Source organism: Microplitis mediator, chromosome 6 (genome assembly GCF_029852145.1).
Source record: "Microplitis mediator isolate UGA2020A chromosome 6, iyMicMedi2.1, whole genome shotgun sequence".
Classification (NCBI taxonomy): domain Eukaryota; kingdom Metazoa; phylum Arthropoda; class Insecta; order Hymenoptera; family Braconidae; genus Microplitis; species Microplitis mediator.
In genome coordinates, this window is record NC_079974.1 from 23,269,278 (window position 1) to 23,287,279 (window position 18,002).

The 18,002-nt window shown below is 30.9% G+C and overlaps 4 protein-coding genes across 6 annotated transcripts in view; 3 read left to right on the forward strand and 1 right to left on the reverse strand.

Moving 5' to 3' along the window:
• Positions 1-18,002, forward strand: part of LOC130669281 (myosin-2 essential light chain) — a 137,550-nt gene that overhangs the window by 104,583 nt on the left and 14,965 nt on the right. The window contains exon 1 of one of the 2 annotated variants that reach the window (XM_057472066.1): positions 17,174-17,181. The exons of the other annotated variant lie outside the window; for it this stretch is intronic. The gene's annotated coding sequence lies outside the window, so the exon portion shown is untranslated. Of the gene's footprint in view, positions 1-17,173; positions 17,182-18,002 lie in introns of those variants that run through there. 2 annotated transcript variants of the gene reach the window in all.
• On the forward strand, positions 965-5,775 carry LOC130669274 (abhydrolase domain-containing protein 2). Its single transcript, XM_057472057.1, has 8 exons — positions 965-1,206; positions 1,441-1,916; positions 1,981-2,153; positions 2,239-2,406; positions 3,280-3,466; positions 3,556-3,754; positions 3,824-3,974; positions 5,329-5,775. The coding sequence occupies exons 2-8, from the start codon at positions 1,762-1,764 to the stop codon at positions 5,493-5,495; spliced, it is 1,200 nt and encodes a 399-aa protein (XP_057328040.1). The 5' UTR covers positions 965-1,206; positions 1,441-1,761; the 3' UTR covers positions 5,496-5,775.
• LOC130669275 (G patch domain-containing protein 4) lies at positions 10,609-12,533 on the forward strand. The gene is made up of 2 exons (XM_057472058.1): positions 10,609-10,798; positions 11,144-12,533. Exons 1-2 carry the CDS (start codon positions 10,750-10,752, stop codon positions 12,277-12,279), a joined length of 1,185 nt encoding a protein of 394 aa, XP_057328041.1. The 5' UTR covers positions 10,609-10,749; the 3' UTR covers positions 12,280-12,533.
• On the reverse strand, positions 13,277-17,980 carry LOC130669272 (beta-1,3-galactosyltransferase 1-like). Of its 2 annotated transcripts, XM_057472050.1 has the most exons (6): positions 17,840-17,980; positions 17,572-17,624; positions 16,457-16,518; positions 16,147-16,396; positions 15,297-15,855; positions 13,277-14,639 (listed from the first exon to the last, which is right to left on the reverse strand). In XM_057472050.1, exons 4-6 carry the CDS (start codon positions 16,394-16,396, stop codon positions 14,201-14,203), a joined length of 1,248 nt encoding a protein of 415 aa, XP_057328033.1. In that variant the 5' UTR covers positions 16,457-16,518; positions 17,572-17,624; positions 17,840-17,980; the 3' UTR covers positions 13,277-14,200. The 2 variants fall into 2 exon arrangements, with proteins under 2 accessions (XP_057328033.1, XP_057328034.1); XM_057472051.1 differs by having other exon boundaries at positions 16,210-16,396; positions 17,572-17,969.

Sequence of the window (18,002 nt, forward strand, 5' to 3'; positions counted from 1 at the left end):
CATGTAGAAAATTGAAAAAACTCTAGCTGGAATTTTTTCAAACATTTTTTTTTTTCAATGATTTATCATTTTTAAAAAAATCCAAAAATTATCAAACGTCGGGTAACTATGATACTGAAGTTAGCAGACGTCTAATAATTTTGGGATTTTTTTTTTAGACGATAAACCATAAAAAATAAAATATTTGAAAAAATTGCACCTGTAGTTTTTTAAATTTTCTACATGTGCATATTTTTAGTTTTTTTTTTTTTTGCAATTGATTTGTTGAGAAACAAAAATTCAAAAATTTTTAAATGTCTGCTAACTTCAGGATCATAGTTAGCCGATGTCTAATAATTTTTGAAATTTATTTGAAACGATAAATATTTAAAAAAAAAATATTTGAAAAAATTGCACTTAGAGTTTTTTAAATTTACTACATGTGCATATTTTTAGATTTTTTTTTTTTGTAATTTATTTGTTGCAAAAAAAAATCAGAAAATTTTGAATTGTCGGCTAACTTCAGGATCATGGGTAACTCCAGTATCGTAATTTTTCCAAGAAAAAAATATGAAAACTCTTTTAAAAAAAATTTTATCCCTCAACAGAAATGTTAGTAATTTATTTCATTCAAAAAAAATTTATCAGTTTCTCTCTTCTAAAAAAATTAAAAAAATTTGAATTAGATTTTCTACTAGTCGAAAGACTTTCACTCATTCCAGAAGGATTTAAGTAACAGTAAAAATAAATCGCAAATAGAAACTTCAACTTGACCTCACCTCGACCCCCAAATCTCGATAACTTTATTTTCCAAAAACGTTTTTAATTCGTTTTAAAATTGGCGCCCGCGCACGCGCAAATATATTTCCCTCTCTTTTCACGCGGCGCCTTCTCTTTTTAAATTCCGTTCAATTCTACCACCTACTTAACGCCATCTTAAACCTTTTCATGTATACACACACATACATACTCACATACATCCCATAGAAATTATTAACTGGTAGTAGTCGATCATACGACCCAGTATTACTCACCCAAAAGAGTGCGATTTAATAATAATAACAATAATAAAAGTAACACCGATCAGTAACCTCAAGTCTGTGTGTGGCCAATTGCCAATATGTAATTGCAATATATATATATATACATACACATATATATTTATATATATATCTTCATATTTAAAAACATAATTGTCTATGTCTAAGACGTCTAAGAAATAGTGAGGTTGGTATTACGTATAGTGTACGAAATATATACATATATATATATATATATATATATATATAATATAGGTGTGTGTATATAAATTGATTGCCATGAAGTAAAGGACTCATATCAATATTATACATAACGAATTAAAACCTGTATATATATATGTATATATGTATACTAAAAATCAAAACATATAATAATGTAAAGTATAATAATTAATAGATTAATTAATGTGTTAAATTTCAGTGAAACAGTATTTGGATTAACCGATAGTAAAAAATATTCCATGCGTTGTCAGGCCGAAAATTACTACGATGTAATTAATTGATAAGACAAGAGGACGATATGAAAGTGATTTAAAAATGATGATAATTGATTATTACTTTAATAATTATTATTATAATGATCAAGTTTTTATAAATATACGTGTTGTGTTCGTGTGTCCAATAGCATAACCGAGTCGGAGAAATCGTTGACAGAACGACAGTTTTATTGTTATTATATAAAAAATATATATGCTGATTATTTGAGTACAAGTGGAGGAATAATAATAAAGTTCATTAAAAAATGTCAACGGCATTGCTAGCTGTCATTGCTGTTATTCTGTGTATTCTTTTTAGAATTTTAAATGTCAACAGTTCACCAAAAAAACCGGTACTTGTTTGCCAAGACACCGTTTTTTTGTCTACAATTCTTAAAATTGCTCCAGTAATTGGGGAACCGTAAGTTCATTTTTTTATCTGCCCATCGTTTTATTCGTCTTGATAATTGATGATAATTTTGTAGCTACAAGCCAACGAGACTCTGGGGATTTAGCGGTCATGTGCAGACGATCGTCCACAGTATCATTGGTCGCGTCCGATGTCCGTGGCCCATTGGCGAACGAGTTTACATAATTCTTGTTGATGGAACTACTTTAACTTACGATTTATATCAACCGCTGAGTAACGGTCACGAAGGTCAGCTATTTATCGCTAAGTTTTATTGCTCATTTTTAAATAAATAAATAATAAATCTGTTACTTTAATAATTTAAATAAACTAGATGACATCACAGTAGCAATTGCTCCAGGAATTGGCAATACTTCCGAGAGTGTCTACATCAGGACATTTGTACATTTTGCTCAGTGTCATGGGTACAGATGCGCGGTGCTCAATCATGTTGGAGCACTTTCAAGTGTCAAGGTCACCGCACCAAGAATATTTTCTTATGGTAAAATTATTATTTTTTACTGGTCCTGAAGTCAGTGGACAATTTAATATTTTTGGTGATGGTCTAGAGGTGGGGCTCCACCTTCTTTTGGCCATAAAAATATTTGTATCAGGAATTTTTTAATTATTCGACTCTTCGGTGGATTGATGATGAAAAAAAAAAGAATATTTCTATTAGTTATGGCGGTTTGAAAATTTTAAAAATCAAAAATGATTTTTTTACATTAATTAGTTTATAAAATTTTATGATACTGAAGTTAGCCGACGTCTAATAATTTTTTGATTTTTTTTTAAACGAATTATAAAAAAAAAATATTTAGAAAAATTGCACCTGTATTTAAAATTTTCTACATGTGCATATTTTTAGTTTTTGATTTTTTTGTAATTGATCTGTTGAAAAAAAAATCTGAAAATTACTAATTGTCTGCTAAATTCAGGATCATAAAATTTTTCGATTTTTTTCTCAACAAATCAATTACCAAAAAAATGGGACCAACCCCAAAACTTACCCTTATTTTCGAGCTCAGAGAACTCAAAAACGATACTGCTGATAAACTTTTGAGTTCAAAAAACGGTCGGACCGAAAAAAAAATCATTTTTGTCCATGATCCTGAAGTTGGCAGACAATTAATAATTTTCGAATTTTTTTTCTACTAATTAATTCCAAAAAAAAAAAACTAAAAAAATGCACATGTAGAAAATTAAAAAAACTATAAGTGCAATTATTTCAAAAAATTTTTTTTTTTATAATTTATCGTTTTTTGAAAATTCAAACAAAAATTAGTAGACGTCAGCCAAACTCAGTATCATTATTTTAAAATAAAATCTCTAGAAGACAGAACTTAAAATATGAAAAAAATGTAATTAATTACAGGCCACACTGATGATTATCATGTCATGCTATCAAGTTTGCTTGATAAGCACCCCAGCACAAAAATAGTCTGCGTAGGATTTAGTTTAGGTGGTAATCTCGTTACCAAGTACATGGGCGAGAGAGCGACCACTAAATCGCCTCAGATAATAGGCGGAATTTCAATTTGCCAAGGCTACAATGCTATCGAGTACGTAATGACTGATGACTAATAGTACCAGCTGTCATTGAGCAAATAAAAGTGATTTAATAAACAACAATAAATATTTTTTATTTCAGAGGCACTAATTATTTACTCAACTGGCAGAACTTCCGTCGGTTCTACCTCTACATAATGACTGAGTCCGTTAAAAATATTATTTTGAAGCACAAAAATGTTTTATTGTCGGAAGAAGTTAAAAAACGACACAATCTTAATGAGAGAGAAATTATTTCTGCCGCGACACTGCCGGAACTCGATGAGGCCTACACGAAACGAGTTAGTTCAGCTTTTTATTTCTTCAATAAATAAATAATTCGATAATTATTTTATTTTATTATATTTCAGATACATAATTTTAGATCAGTCTCTGAATTATACAAATGGAGTAGTAGTATTAATTATTTAAAAGACATAACAACACCAATGGTATTTATAAACGCTCTTGATGATCCAATCGTTCCCGAGATGTTACTGGTACCGATAAAACAACACGCTGGTAAATTTATTTATTATATTTTTTAATTTAAATAAATTATCCAGACCCTAGTCTTCTAAAAAATTTTTTTATAAATTTATAGACTTTTCCATGGGTAAGAGAACCAGTAGCCAGCCTTCATATATTAAAATATATGCTGGGTACTGGTGCTCTTACCCTAGTTAATGATAAAATATCCTGTAAAAAATCGGGAATGAATTTGGAGTAAATATGAATTTTATTTTAATTCAAATTCACTCTTTAAAAAAATTACTCCTCTACGGAGCGAATGTTAATTTTTTTTTTTTCAGGAGACGGATGTGAATTTTAATCCGCATTCAGATCCAGAATTTTAACATAAAAATAAATTCTCCCAGAGTGAATTTAATTTCGATGAAATTTAATAAATAAAAAATAATCTGCTCCGCACTCTGGATTTAAGGGGGTATTCTGGTTTAGAAGCCCGAATTTTAGGTATTTTTTCGGACGCGATAAAAAAAAACAAAAATTATTTTTACTATACATTTTTTTATAAGCTTTTTATTGATATTTTGAGAATACAAAACATTAATAATATAAGAAAAAAAATTAAATTTCAAAAAACTGCAGGTCGGCGCAGTGGGGACTGATGGAAAAATGGCTTGTCCTGGTGTGCAGGATATAAATCCCATGACCTGAAATGGGAATCCATGAATAATTCGTAATGAGGAAGGGTGTAGTTATCGCACTACGAAACGTTTTTGAAAAAGAAATTTTTTTTTCACAAAATGACGGTGGTTTGAAAAAAAAGTTTCGTATTTTCCCTGTTTTTTTGTCGTTTGGAATTTTTTAAAAATACAAAAAAAAAATTTTTTTTTAAACCTCTTCGTAGTGCGATAGTATAATGTATAAAGAAGCTCTGTGTGAAATTTCAAGCGAATCGGTTGAGTAGAATTAAAGATATCATGCACACCGTTTCCAGAAAAGTAGTTACGAGAAAAAGGAGTTTAAAGTTTGAGGGCTAAGTCGGAGTCGTTTACTGACGTTTTATACTCACTTGTTATTAATCAGCTATCCCTGCTCCGTACAAAGTACCTTCTTCGACTTCAAATGTCATGTTTAGTGAAGCTCTTTCAGATGATTTAGCAGTTCTAGCTTCCTTGGAAGCTCGACCCGGCTGCGAAACGGTTTTGTCGGCGCGTCATAAAATGAACTTTAACTCCGAAAATAATTCGAATTTCGAAAAATCCTTTTAGGGACATTTTCTTGAAGGGTTATACTATGAAAATATGCAAAAAAAAAAATCGATTTTTTCGAATTTCTAAACCAGAATACCCCCTTAACCCGGGAATTTTTTACAGTAAAATTTAAATTCAAATTGTTTTTATTATTTCAGAAAGTTATAACAATACTTTGTACATAGAAGTAGCTCACGGTGGTCATCTTGGGTTCTACGAAGGAGGACTTCTGTATCCAAATCCCATAACTTGGCTCGACCGTACTCTTGTCTCACTCGTTGGCTCTCTAACGCTAGTTCACGCCGACCGGGTAAAAATTTCCTAAGCGCGCAATTTAAAATTATATTATCAACACAAAATTTCATTGTTTTAAATTATACTTTATTTTTAAATTACTAAAATTTAAACTGAGTTCAATTACACAAATACTTTTTTCTTTGTTACCGTTTTGCATTTTCGTTGGTAGCACAAATTTAAAAACATATCCGACAGTTATTATTTAAAAGCATTTATTACAACAAACACCCGTGCAATTTTGTACGTTAAAAATTATTATTACAAATTTATAACCATTTAAATATAAATATTTATATACATATATATTATATTGGCTTACTGTAATTATTATTAGTTAGACATATATTTATTTTTTGTCTATTAAGTACTTAGTCAACAAAAATAAAACAAAGCTTTCAAACGAACGTACTATTAAAGTAAATATTAAAATATTAAATATAATAAATGTATAATATGTATTATACAATAATACATACATATATATGCCAGCATAATAAAAAATTGTATATTTAAAATATATACAAAAATTTATAATTAATGTATTAGTAGACAATAAATATGTTTCAAATTATACGTAATACTTGGCACTGATATTGTAAATAATTTTAAATAATGCAGTGTACATGCCAAGTACACTTTTTCATACTTTATATATATTTATATATATATATATTATTTATTAAAATTTTTGTTAATTTTTTTCACAATTAAATTGACTAATTTTTGTTTCCGTTACGTATTTTAGAATGTATGAAGCCAAATAAATATTATTATTATTAAAACATATTTTACTTATACTTTTTTCATATATTTTTTGTATGTATTTACTTTTTTATCGGACGAATTGCTGTCGTCTAATTTCCCGACTAACGGGCCCTCGAATGCGTAATAGAGTTTTAGTAAATTTGAATACGCGCTTTCGTTGCTGGAATTTAAATATTTTCTGTAATTACTCCCGGTATTTATATTTTTATACTTTAAATCACTTGTGTTTTTTTGGGTCATTTTTTTTTGTTCTGGTTCTTGGGTTTTTTCTGTAAATAAATTATTCGCTTTTATTGTTGACACGGATTTCATTCTTGGTTCAGTTAAATCGGAGATTTCTAATGATGATTTTGTTGAAGTTGATGTTAATGATAATGATAATGATGATGGTAAAAACTGAGGTGTAATTAGAAATGAAGTTGATGTTAAAGATCCTGTTGTTGTTGTTGATGGAGAAAGTATTGAGTCCGATAATAAAAGAGAATAATTACTGAGTTCATTTACTGAAACTGGTGCAGTAGTGAATGTTTTATTATTATTATTATTATTATTATTATTATTATTATTATTATTATTATTATTATCATCATTATTATTATTATTATCATTATTATTATTATTATTATTATTATTATTATTATTATTATTATTATTATTATTATTATCATCATCATCATCATCATTATTATTATTATTATCATTATTATGATTATTATTATTATTATTATTATTATTATTATTATTATTATTATTAATTATTGAAGAAGAAAAATTATCTCTGATATTATTATTAAATTCTTGAGAGAAATTAAATTTATTTTGACATATTATTTGACGTCTTCGTTGACATAAAGACTCCATAATAGCAACTTGATCAATATGACAGTCAAAAAATAAACAAATATTTTTAAAATCATCGGATGTCAACTTATCACTCCTATATGATGATAAGAATAATTGGATTCCATTTTTATCAGGAGCATCAGTCATAAAATCACTCAATTGAATTTTTTTACCAGTTGACAGCCATCTCCAAGACACTCCATCGGTAGACTCGTTAAAATACCCAGCGATCCAAGCACTTTCGATGGCTATTAAATAATTTATGTATTTACAATCAATAATCACAATCAATAAAATAAAACCTGTACCTGGTCGATGTCTGAGCATAGCGCGGGCTAGAGCTCTGGCTTCGCGTATAGAATTTATCTCGGCAAGCTCCGAATTTCTGATGTCGCATTCCGCGACCGCTTGGACCCAACTTTTTTTTAGGAATAAGATACTAAATAATTTGCCAGCCACTTTTACTTGGAGAGTTTTATTTTTTAGGACCGAAGCATTTGAACTTTTGTTTCCTCGACACTCAGACACGGCAAAAATGTCAGAACTTATCAACGCTATTAAAAATTTATAATAATAATTTAAATACATTTGTGTTTTAATTGTTTTACAATCAACATCAAGAGTTTATGGCTACGGAATATCGGCGATTACTTTATCAATAAACTTTTATTTATTTGATTTCTGTTATCGATTAGGATGGAGAAAAAATGAGAAAGAGAGAGCCGGGTCTTAAAAAGTAAATATTATTACCGCTAAGTATAAGCATCATTGAATTTATATTTATGCACACTTTGGATACTTGTAATAAATGGAAATATAATTCATGCTCCTTCCCGGCTTCAGAAGTCATAAAATAAATTTTTCCCAGAACTTTCTGGGCTTTTTCCTACTAGAGGATATCATAATGAACGAAAAACATTTATATTGTGATGAGTTATTCCCAACAGGAGCAAAGTTACGGGCTTCTCTTCATGGGAAGGCATGGAAAGCCTCATCCTCATTTATCCTCATATGGGTCTGAACTCAAAAAATAAATTTTTTTTGGGACTTTTTATGGTTTCTCCCACTAGAGGACATTATAATGAACAAAAAACGTTTATATTATGATGAGTTATTCCCAACAGGAGCAAAGTTACAGGCTTCTCTTCATGGGAAGGCATGGAAAGCCTCATCCTCATTTATTTTCATTTATCCTCATATGGGTCTGAACTCAAAAAATAAATTTTTCTTAGGACTTTTTATGGTTTCTCCTACTAGAGGGCATCATAATGAACAAAAAATGTTTATATTATGATGAGTTATTCCCAACAGGAGCAAAGTTACAGGCTTCTCTTCATGGGAAGGCATGGAAAGCCTCATCCTCATTTATTTTCATTTATCCTCATATGGGTCTGAACTCAAAAAATAAATTTTTCTTAGGACTTTTTATGGTTTCTCCTACTAGAGGGCATCATAATGAACAAAAAATGTTTATATTATGATGAGTTATTCCCAACAGGAGCAAAGTTACAGGCTTCTCTTCATGGGAAGGCATGGAAAGCCTCATCCTCATTTATTTTCATTTATCCTCATATGGGTCTGAATTCAAAAAATAAATTTTTCTTAGGACTTTTTATGGTTTTTCCTACTAAAGGACATCATAATGAACAAAAAACGTTTATATTGTGATGAGTTATTCCCAACAGGAGCAAAGTTACGGGCTTCTCTTCATGGGAAGGCATGGAAAGCCTCATCCTCATTTATCCTCATATGGGTCTGAACTCAAAAAATAAATTTTTCTTGGGACTTTTTATGGTTTCTCCCACTAGAGGACATTATAATGAACAAAAAACGTTTATATTATGATGAGTTATTCCCAACAGGAGCAAAGTTACAGGCTTCTCTTCATGGGAAGGCATGGAAAGCCTCATCCTCATTTATTTTCATTTATCCTCATATGGGTCTGAACTCAAAAAATAAATTTTTCTTAGGACTTTTTATGGTTTCTCCTACTAGAGGGCATCATAATGAACAAAAAATGTTCATATTATGATGAGTTATTCCCAACAGGAGCAAAGTTACAGGCTTCTCTTCATGGGAAGGCATGGAAAGCCTCATCCTCATTTATTTTCATTTATCCTCATATGGGTCTGAATTCAAAAAATAAATTTTTCTTAGGACTTTTTATGGTTTTTCCTACTAAAGGACATCATAATGAACAAAAAACGTTTATATTGTGATGAGTTATTCCCAACAGGAGCAAAGTTAGAGGCCACTGTTCATAGGAAGACATGGACAGTCTCAACACCCATCTCCACCTAATCCTCATATCGATCTGAACTCAAAAAATTAATTTTTCTTGGGACTTTTTATGGTTTCTCCTACTAGAGGACATCATAATGAACAAAAAACGTTTATATTATGATGAGTTATTCCCAACAGGAGCAAAGTTACGGGCCACTCTTTATAAAAAGGCATGAAAAGTGTCATCCTCATTTATCTTCATTTATCCTCATATGGGTCTGAACTCAAAAAATAAATTTTTCTTAGGACTTTTTAAGGTTTCTCCTACTAGAGGACATCATAATGAACAAAAAATGTTTATATTATGATGAGTTATTTCCAACTGGAGCAAAGTTACGGGCCACTGTTCATAGGAAATCATTAACAGCCTCATCCTCATTTATTTTCATTTATCCTCATATGGGTCTGAATTCAAAAAATAAATTTTTCTTGGGATTTTTTATGGTTTCTCCTACTAGAGGACATCATAATGAACAAAAAACGTTTATATTATGATGAGTTATTCCCAACAGGAGCAAAGTTACGGGCTTCTCTTTATAGGAAGGCATGAAAAGTGTCATCCTCATTTATCTTCATTTATCCTCATATGGGTCTAAACTCAAAAAGTTAATTTTTCTCAGGACTTATTTGGGGTCTCCCTACTCGAGGACATCATAATGAACAAAAAACGTTTATATTGTGATGGGTTATTCCCAACAGGAGCAAAGTTACGGGCCATTCTTTATAGGAAATCATAAACAGCCTCATCCTCATTTATCTTCATTTATCCTGATATGGGTCTAAACTCAAAAACTAAATTTTTCTTAGGACTTTTTATGGTTTCTCCTACCAGAGGACATCATAATGAACGAAAAACATTTATATTGTGATGAGTTATTCCCAACAGGAGCAAAGTTACGGGCTTCTCTTCATGGGAAGGCATGAAAAGTGTCATCCTCATTTATCTTCATTTATCCTCATATGGGCCTAAACTCAAAAAGTTAATTTTTCTCAGGACTTTTTTGGGGTCTCCCTACTCGAGGACATCATAATGAACAAAAAACGTTTATGTTGTGTGAACTTATTCCGAGCACGAGCAAAGTTACCTTCACTTTTCGTAGATAGCAAACTAATTTTGTGAATTTATTAAAACTGACGTAAGTTTGAATTCGGGAAATCTCGCGCCAAAAAGTGAGCGCGCGCATCCGCGACGATACGCACATGCGTATCAATACCAAATTACCAAAATTAAATCACCCACCATATCACTGCCTAATGTAAACATAACCTCGAGACTTACCATCCATATCCATGTGGACCATGTGAATCTATGACATAGTCTTTTATAAAGTTATCATGATAAACATATAAACATATTTATTTACATAGAACATTAAATCATAATAAAAGCAATGGGTGATTTTGCAAAGTCACAGTTAGAAAAATTTGGTTGGAGCGAAGGTTAGTTTTTTTTTTTATATATTTTTTATTATCAATTACTAGTCATATCAAATTACAATTTCAAGGATACAGGATCCTGATCCAATTAAATTTATCCTAAATTATTTTCCCTCAATATTTAAACCGAGCAAAGTTTCTACTCCGTTTTTTTTTTTCTAAAACAAATTTTATCTCAAAAATCCTGCCAGTGTTTTGATTTCCGATTTATCAAAAAATAAAAATTTTAAAAACTCGATGTTGACCTCATATTGTTGGCAATCGGTTTAATTTGATCCCGTCCCCTGTAAATTAAAATTCTGTATTTAAAAATAACACCCATATTAATATTTACGATCATTATGACAGGCAAAGGTCTAGGAAAAAACGAGGACGGAATCGTAGAAGCCCTCAGACCAAAATTAAAATTCGACACCACCGGTATCGGACACCGAGACACATCAGGAAATCAATGGTGGAACACAGTCTTCAACAAAGCCGCCAGCAACATCACCGTTGACACATCATCCTCCAGCAAACCAGTCTTCAAAGTAAACAGCAGCATCGCTCTGGACATCGCTGCTGCCAAATTGAACATAAACATCGGCGAGGTCAAAAGCAAAGACAGCAGTCTAATCTACGGTAACTTCGTAAAGACCTGCACCCTCCAAGGGGCCAAAGAAACCAAAAGCGCCGCCCAGGAAAAGCGGACCCTCGACGACGACAAACTGATGTTTAAAAACTTCATCGTCGATGACGAGAAACTTTTCAAAGCTTGCAAAGGCAGAACTGCTCACAAGGGAGCCAGGCATGGGCTCAAGCTCAGCGGTAAGCTCGCGAGGATCCAGCAGCAGGAGCAGGAACTCGTCGAGCAGATGAATTTGCTGGGAGACTTGAGCGACGACTGGACTAAAGTCAAGTCCAAGTCCAAGAAACTCAAGTGCCATAAAGAGAAAGCAGACTGTGATACGTCAATAGATCTGGGTGATAAGTCTAGAGTTGAACCAGTCGTAGAAAGCACCGTGACTGATCTTATAGCTCAGATCGACGCGGACAATGAGGACCAGGACCAGGACCTGGAACTGGATCCGGATCGTAAAGTTGGCTCGAGGAAAACCCGGAGGAAAATGAAGCGCAAGTTTGATGAGCTGACGGAAATATTATCGAGTTCGCTCAGTCTAGCTGATGAATCACCAACGCAGTCTAGAAAAGTTAAGAAAAAGAAAAAGGATTCTGATTGCGCTGGAGAAATCGCTGACCCGAATACTGATGACTGTAAAGTTAAGAGTAAAAATAAAAAACACAAGAAAGTAACGACGGACAGCAATATTTTGAATTGTAAAATAAATAAGAAGAAGAAAAAAAAACATGAAAAAAAAGAGAAAGCTAAGCTGCAATTTATTTCGGATAATTTTACGAACCTCGGTCTTGAGGAAACGGCCGATGACGTTTCCAAGAGTCTCGTAAAATCGGCAAAGAAAAAGAAGAAAAAGTCAAAGAAATAGCGAATTGGGAAATTTAATAATTAAATAAATGAAAAATCTTTTTGTCAATATAAATAAAGGATATTTTTTATTTAACAACAAATATTATTATTGTACAAGAGACACCTCAATATATTTATACAGTTTATATTTATTTTTAATGATAATTAAAATATAAAATAAATTTAACAAACGGCGTATCGTTGGATGGAAGCGTAATTAACTATCTACTTTTAATAACCTTATCTATATTTATTTAAAATACGCAGCTTCGTATATTCAAATTATGATAATTGTCAGAATTGAGCTGATAAAAATATTTCTTACTATCACTTTAATTTCAATGGATTTGTTATTTTTAGTCATTGGCACGCTAAAATTTAACGAAATTAATCAGTTACAGCCGACTACCCGTCGTAAGTTCGGTCTAGGAGACGCACAGGAGAGAAAATTCTGGAAAACCCCAGGACGTTTGGAAATATCACGAGTGTTAATGTAGCAGACATCAGACAAATTTCCATCAGAACCATTCCCAGAAAATTGTAATCGTTACCGTAAATTTATCACCTTGTAAAGTTAGCAGACTTTACGTCTTGTCACTCGCCATCAGCTGATTTTTTCAGTGCTTGAAGTACTCAAATCTCCGCGAAACAGTAAATTTTCATCATTAATTTTCCTATTCTTTTACAATTTTAACGGAGGCTAATAAAGGGATCGTCGTTAAGTGAAGAAGTTTTCCGAACAGTAACTGCCGATTGAGGGAGAGACTTATGACGGATAGTTGACTGTATTATTTTTATTCATACTCATCCTTGCATATTATATATATATTAGACTGGGCCAAAAAAATCGACTATTTTTTTTTTAACGATACTGTGTAAATATTATTTGGGATGACAAAAAAAAATTATTGTGAAAATTTGAGCCCTTAATTTTGATATTAAGAGGTGTATCATCGCAATTTTTGATTTTTTTTTAATGAGCGGGCTTTTGTCTCATAACTCTCAAACCATCGAGATAAACGAAATCGACTCGGATACATTTTTTGAAGGAAATTTGATGCTCTACAAAAAAGGTCTGATTGAAATTTTTCGTCAGATGAACCGTTTCCTTATAATCGTGCTTTGAACGTTGGTATGATTTTAAAATTTGATTGTTCAACTTTGGAATTTTGTCATTCATGTAAAAATAAGTTTCCGGAAAAAGATGATGAATATTCTTGAAGGAAATTGAATGCTCTACAAAAAAAGTCTCTTAACAATTTTCGCTAAATTCACTCCTTCAAAAGTTATTCAAGGTTGAAGTTATGTAAAACGACTTCAATAATCTTGAATAACTTTTGAAGGAGTGAATTTAGCGAAAATTGTTAAGAGACTTTTTTTGTAGAGCATTCAATTTCCTTCAAGAATATTCATCATCTTTTTCCGGAAACTTATTTTTACATGAATGACAAAATTCCAAAGTTTAACAATCAAATTTTAAAATCATACCAACGTTCAAAGCGTGATTACAAAGAAACGGTTCATCTGACGAAAAATTTCAATCAGACCTTTTTTGTAGAGCATCAAATTTCCTTCAAAAAATGTATCCAAGTCAATTTTGATTATCTCGATGGTTTAAGAGTTACGAGCGAAAAACCCGCTCATTAAAAAAAAATCAAAAATTGCGATGATACACCTCTTAATATCAAAATTAAGGGATCAAATTCTCACAATAATTTTTTTTTGTCATCCCAAATAATATTTCCACAGTATCGTTAAAAAAAAAAAAATAGTCGATTTTTTTGGCCCAGTCTAATATATATATAAATATATATAATATACACAATTATGTAACAGACTTATTGATAAAAATATTAATTTGTACCCAATCGAAAGAATAGCTGCCGGTTCGGAGAATTGTTATGTACATTAAAAAATTATAAAATAATTTATTTGGTTTTTCAGCTGCACCTGTTGTTGATACGTTTTTTCATTAAGTAATAATTAATATGTCTGCCATGTCTGGTCAATATCGAGGATGATTTTTTATTACTATTATCACTGGTAGCGGTGGAACTAGGACAGGTGACATTTGAACTTTGTAACTTGTTCCAAATTTCGTACATACCGGAAGAGTCGACTTTGTGCGCGGTAATTGAATTTTTAAGTACACAGTAATCAAATTTACGCGGTATGTAACTGAACCCAGGATTATTTACGGGCCGCAGTTTAGCCTTTTTCGCGCATAAACCCGTCAAATAAACGTCTTCTAAATGCAACAGAGGAGTTTTCAACGCGGTCGCGTATAATTTTGATGCGACGTCTAAACTCATAACGTAACCGGTACCTGATAAATAATTTGGATATGTTTTTTCTGAAAACATGTACTTCGGAGTGTACCTGTTAACAAAAAATAATTATTAGCATAATTAAAAATTTTTTAATTGTCGAAGTTTGGCTCCACTTATTTTTTACCATAAGAATTTGAAAATTCAAATTTCTTAATATTTTGTTTTTTTAAATTTCCCGCGGATTGTTGATAAAAATAAAACGGTATTGCAAATAATTATTCCTGTTTTTAAAATTATTAACAAAAAAAATTTTAAATAATTATTTAATAAATTTTCAATTTAATTTTCGTAAAAAAATATCCGCGGGAAAAATAATATTTTAATTTTTTCAAAGTATGTTTTTGAATTTTTGAATTTTTGAATTTTCGTTTTTCAATACATCAACTGCAAAAAAATAATATAAAAATATACACATGTAGAAAATTTAAAAAACTACAGGTGCAATTTTTTCAAATATTTTTTTTAAAATTTTTTATCGTCTAAAAAAAAATCCAAAAATTATTAGACGTCTGCTAACTTCAGTATCATATGTTTTTGATAAGCGCGGCAACCGCAATTTATTTAAAATCAACCAATTCCCGTTTCAGTTCAATTTAAAAAAAAATTTATTTTCACAAAAATCAGCGACTGATCATCAACCATTTAGCCGCGTAAAAAATAAATGAAACCAAACCCGTAGAAATAAAATTTCACAATAAATACATACCACTTATTTTTAGGATCAGATATTGGACGGGCATTGCAAATAAGTGACCCCATTAACGTCCCAGCGCTAGTAGGCCTCGACTTGATGACTTTAACTAACCCCGGAACATTAACATACATGTCGTCATCAGTTTTCATGAGATAGGTCGCCTGTGGGCAGGTCGTGGTGACCCACTTCAGCATCATCACCGACTTCAGAGTCAAATTATTGTAAGTGTCGATGAATTTTTCCTGAATTATGTCTCCGTACTCGTAATTTTCGTCCAGTATCTGGGCATTGAGGGTGTCGTTGGTGCTTTCCCCCAGGAGGAAAACCACTTTGACAGTCGTGTTCGCTGAAGACGACGTCGACAGGTAATACAAGTTCTGTTCGCTGCCCCAGGTGCTCCTGATGGCCGTTCTCGCCTTCTGGTTGCCCACCGCCGAGCAAACGATTATCAGGAGATACGGCGGCGAGCTCCCGCAGGCCAACTCCGGACTCGTTATCGCCGTATTGTTGTCTGGGTTTATATACAAATTTACATCCCTAGAAGTATTAAACGTCCATCCCGATATTTGTACTGAAATCACAACGATCTCCATTATCCCCTGCTATGATCATCAATGTCCTAATCAATACACAGACCTCATGCTCATTACTATACTCAGCAGTCCAGGTATTAAAAAAAAAAATAATCTACATACAGTTGATTAAAGCCTCGAAAAAAAATGGTCAGTAGCAGCAGCAGAAGTAAAGCGAGTGTTCAAGTCACAGAAAAATAAATTAAATTAAATTAAAATTAATTATCGGCGGTAACATCAAGTGCTGATTAGACTATGGAGTATATTAGTTAGCATTATTGTATGCATACCTACAGTAGAGTCTAGGTAGTTTGAACCTCCCCCTAATGATTCAGCAGGGGGTGAAACCTCACCTATTCCAAAGAGCGGACCTTGTGCCGAGTGATAAGCGGGAACGTATAGAAGACCAAGGGCTGCTAGGATGATACATCCGACTCCAAGTCGACGAATGAATGACATTCGTCTTCCATTACTATTATTGTTGGTACTTATATACACCTGCTGCAGCGGAGACGACGGCAGCAATCGTACTTTGTCCATCTAATTACGGTATTAATTAATTATTTTTTTTATTTATGGATTTGGATTTTTTATTTGTACCTTTTGTAGCTATTGGCTTTGATAGCGACCCCCATTTACTTGCTGTCATTGAAGGAACATCACTTGTGACAAAAATTTAAAATTATTAATGAAAGTAGCAGTCATTTAAAAAATTTTGATTTTCAGTAAACGGAGTAAATACTGACACTAAAATTTATAAAATCCATAAAAAAAAAATTATGATCCAGAAGATAGCAGACAATCAAAAATTTTTGGATTTTTTTTTCACCAAATTGCAAATAAAAAAAAACTAAAAAAATGCACATGTAGAAAATAAAAAAATCTACAAGTGCAATTTTTCAAAATATTTTTTTTTATAATTCATCATTTTTTTTAAATCCCAAAAATTATTTGACGTTTGCTAACTATGATACTGAAGCTAGCCGACGTCTAGTAATTTTTGGTTTATTTTTTAAACGATAAATTATGAAAAAAAAAATATTTTGAAAAATTGCACTTATAGTTTTTTCAATTTTCTACATGTGCATTTTTTTAGTTTTTTTTTTTATCATTAATTCGTTGAAAAAAAAAATCCAAAAATTTTAAATTGTCTGCTAACTTCCGGATCATTTGCTAACTTCGGTATCATAAAAAATTATAAGAAATTTATGCAGCAGACATCAGACAGATTTAAAATTATAAATAATTAAAAAAAAATATTTTTAAAAAATGCACTTATTAATTTTGAAATTTTTAAAAAGTGCATTTTTTAAAATTTTAATTTCCTAATTATTTACTCAATTAATTAATAATTTTAAATTTGTCTACTCAGAAATTTTATTATGATCCTGAAGTTAGCAGACATTTAAAAATTTTTGAATTTTTATTTTTCAACAAATCAATTGCAAAAAAAATAAAATTAAAATGTGCTCATGTAGAAAATTTAAAAAACTACAGGTGCAGATTTTTCAAATATTTTTTTTTTTAATTTATCATTTTTAAAAAGATCAAAAAATTATTAGACGTCTGCTAACTTCAGTATCATAATTTTATTCCGAATTTTTTAAAAATTTTGTAATGACAATTAACTTGATAACTAAAAACAATAAAATTTTTACATATCTACTGTCAGCGTCATTAATCACAAATGATTTATTTAACAATAAAATACTCACTAGTATCTTGATAATCCTCTGCTGCAGACTAGCTTTCAAATGTATCAGATTACCTGGTAATTATGAATGGATTTTTAAATACAATAAATATAAAATATTAAAAAATACCCAGTGGAAGAGTTTTATCTTTGATCAAATATTTATACAGCCTATAATATATCAGTTATGTGTTACAATTAAAGTTACAGGCGAGTGCATTTTTAGCAATCGCCAGATAAAAAACAAATAAAAAAACTACATAAGGGTGTGTTTTCAAAACATAGATTACGTTTATTATTATTATTGCAGCCACTGTTTTAAGTTTAAATTTTTAAATAAAATTTCTTTAGTTTAAAAATTTAAATTTTTTGTTTTCAAAAAATTTCCCGTAAATTTTACTGCCGTGTAGTTGAGAATTTTGAACTTCACTAAAAACTCCAATCACAATTTCT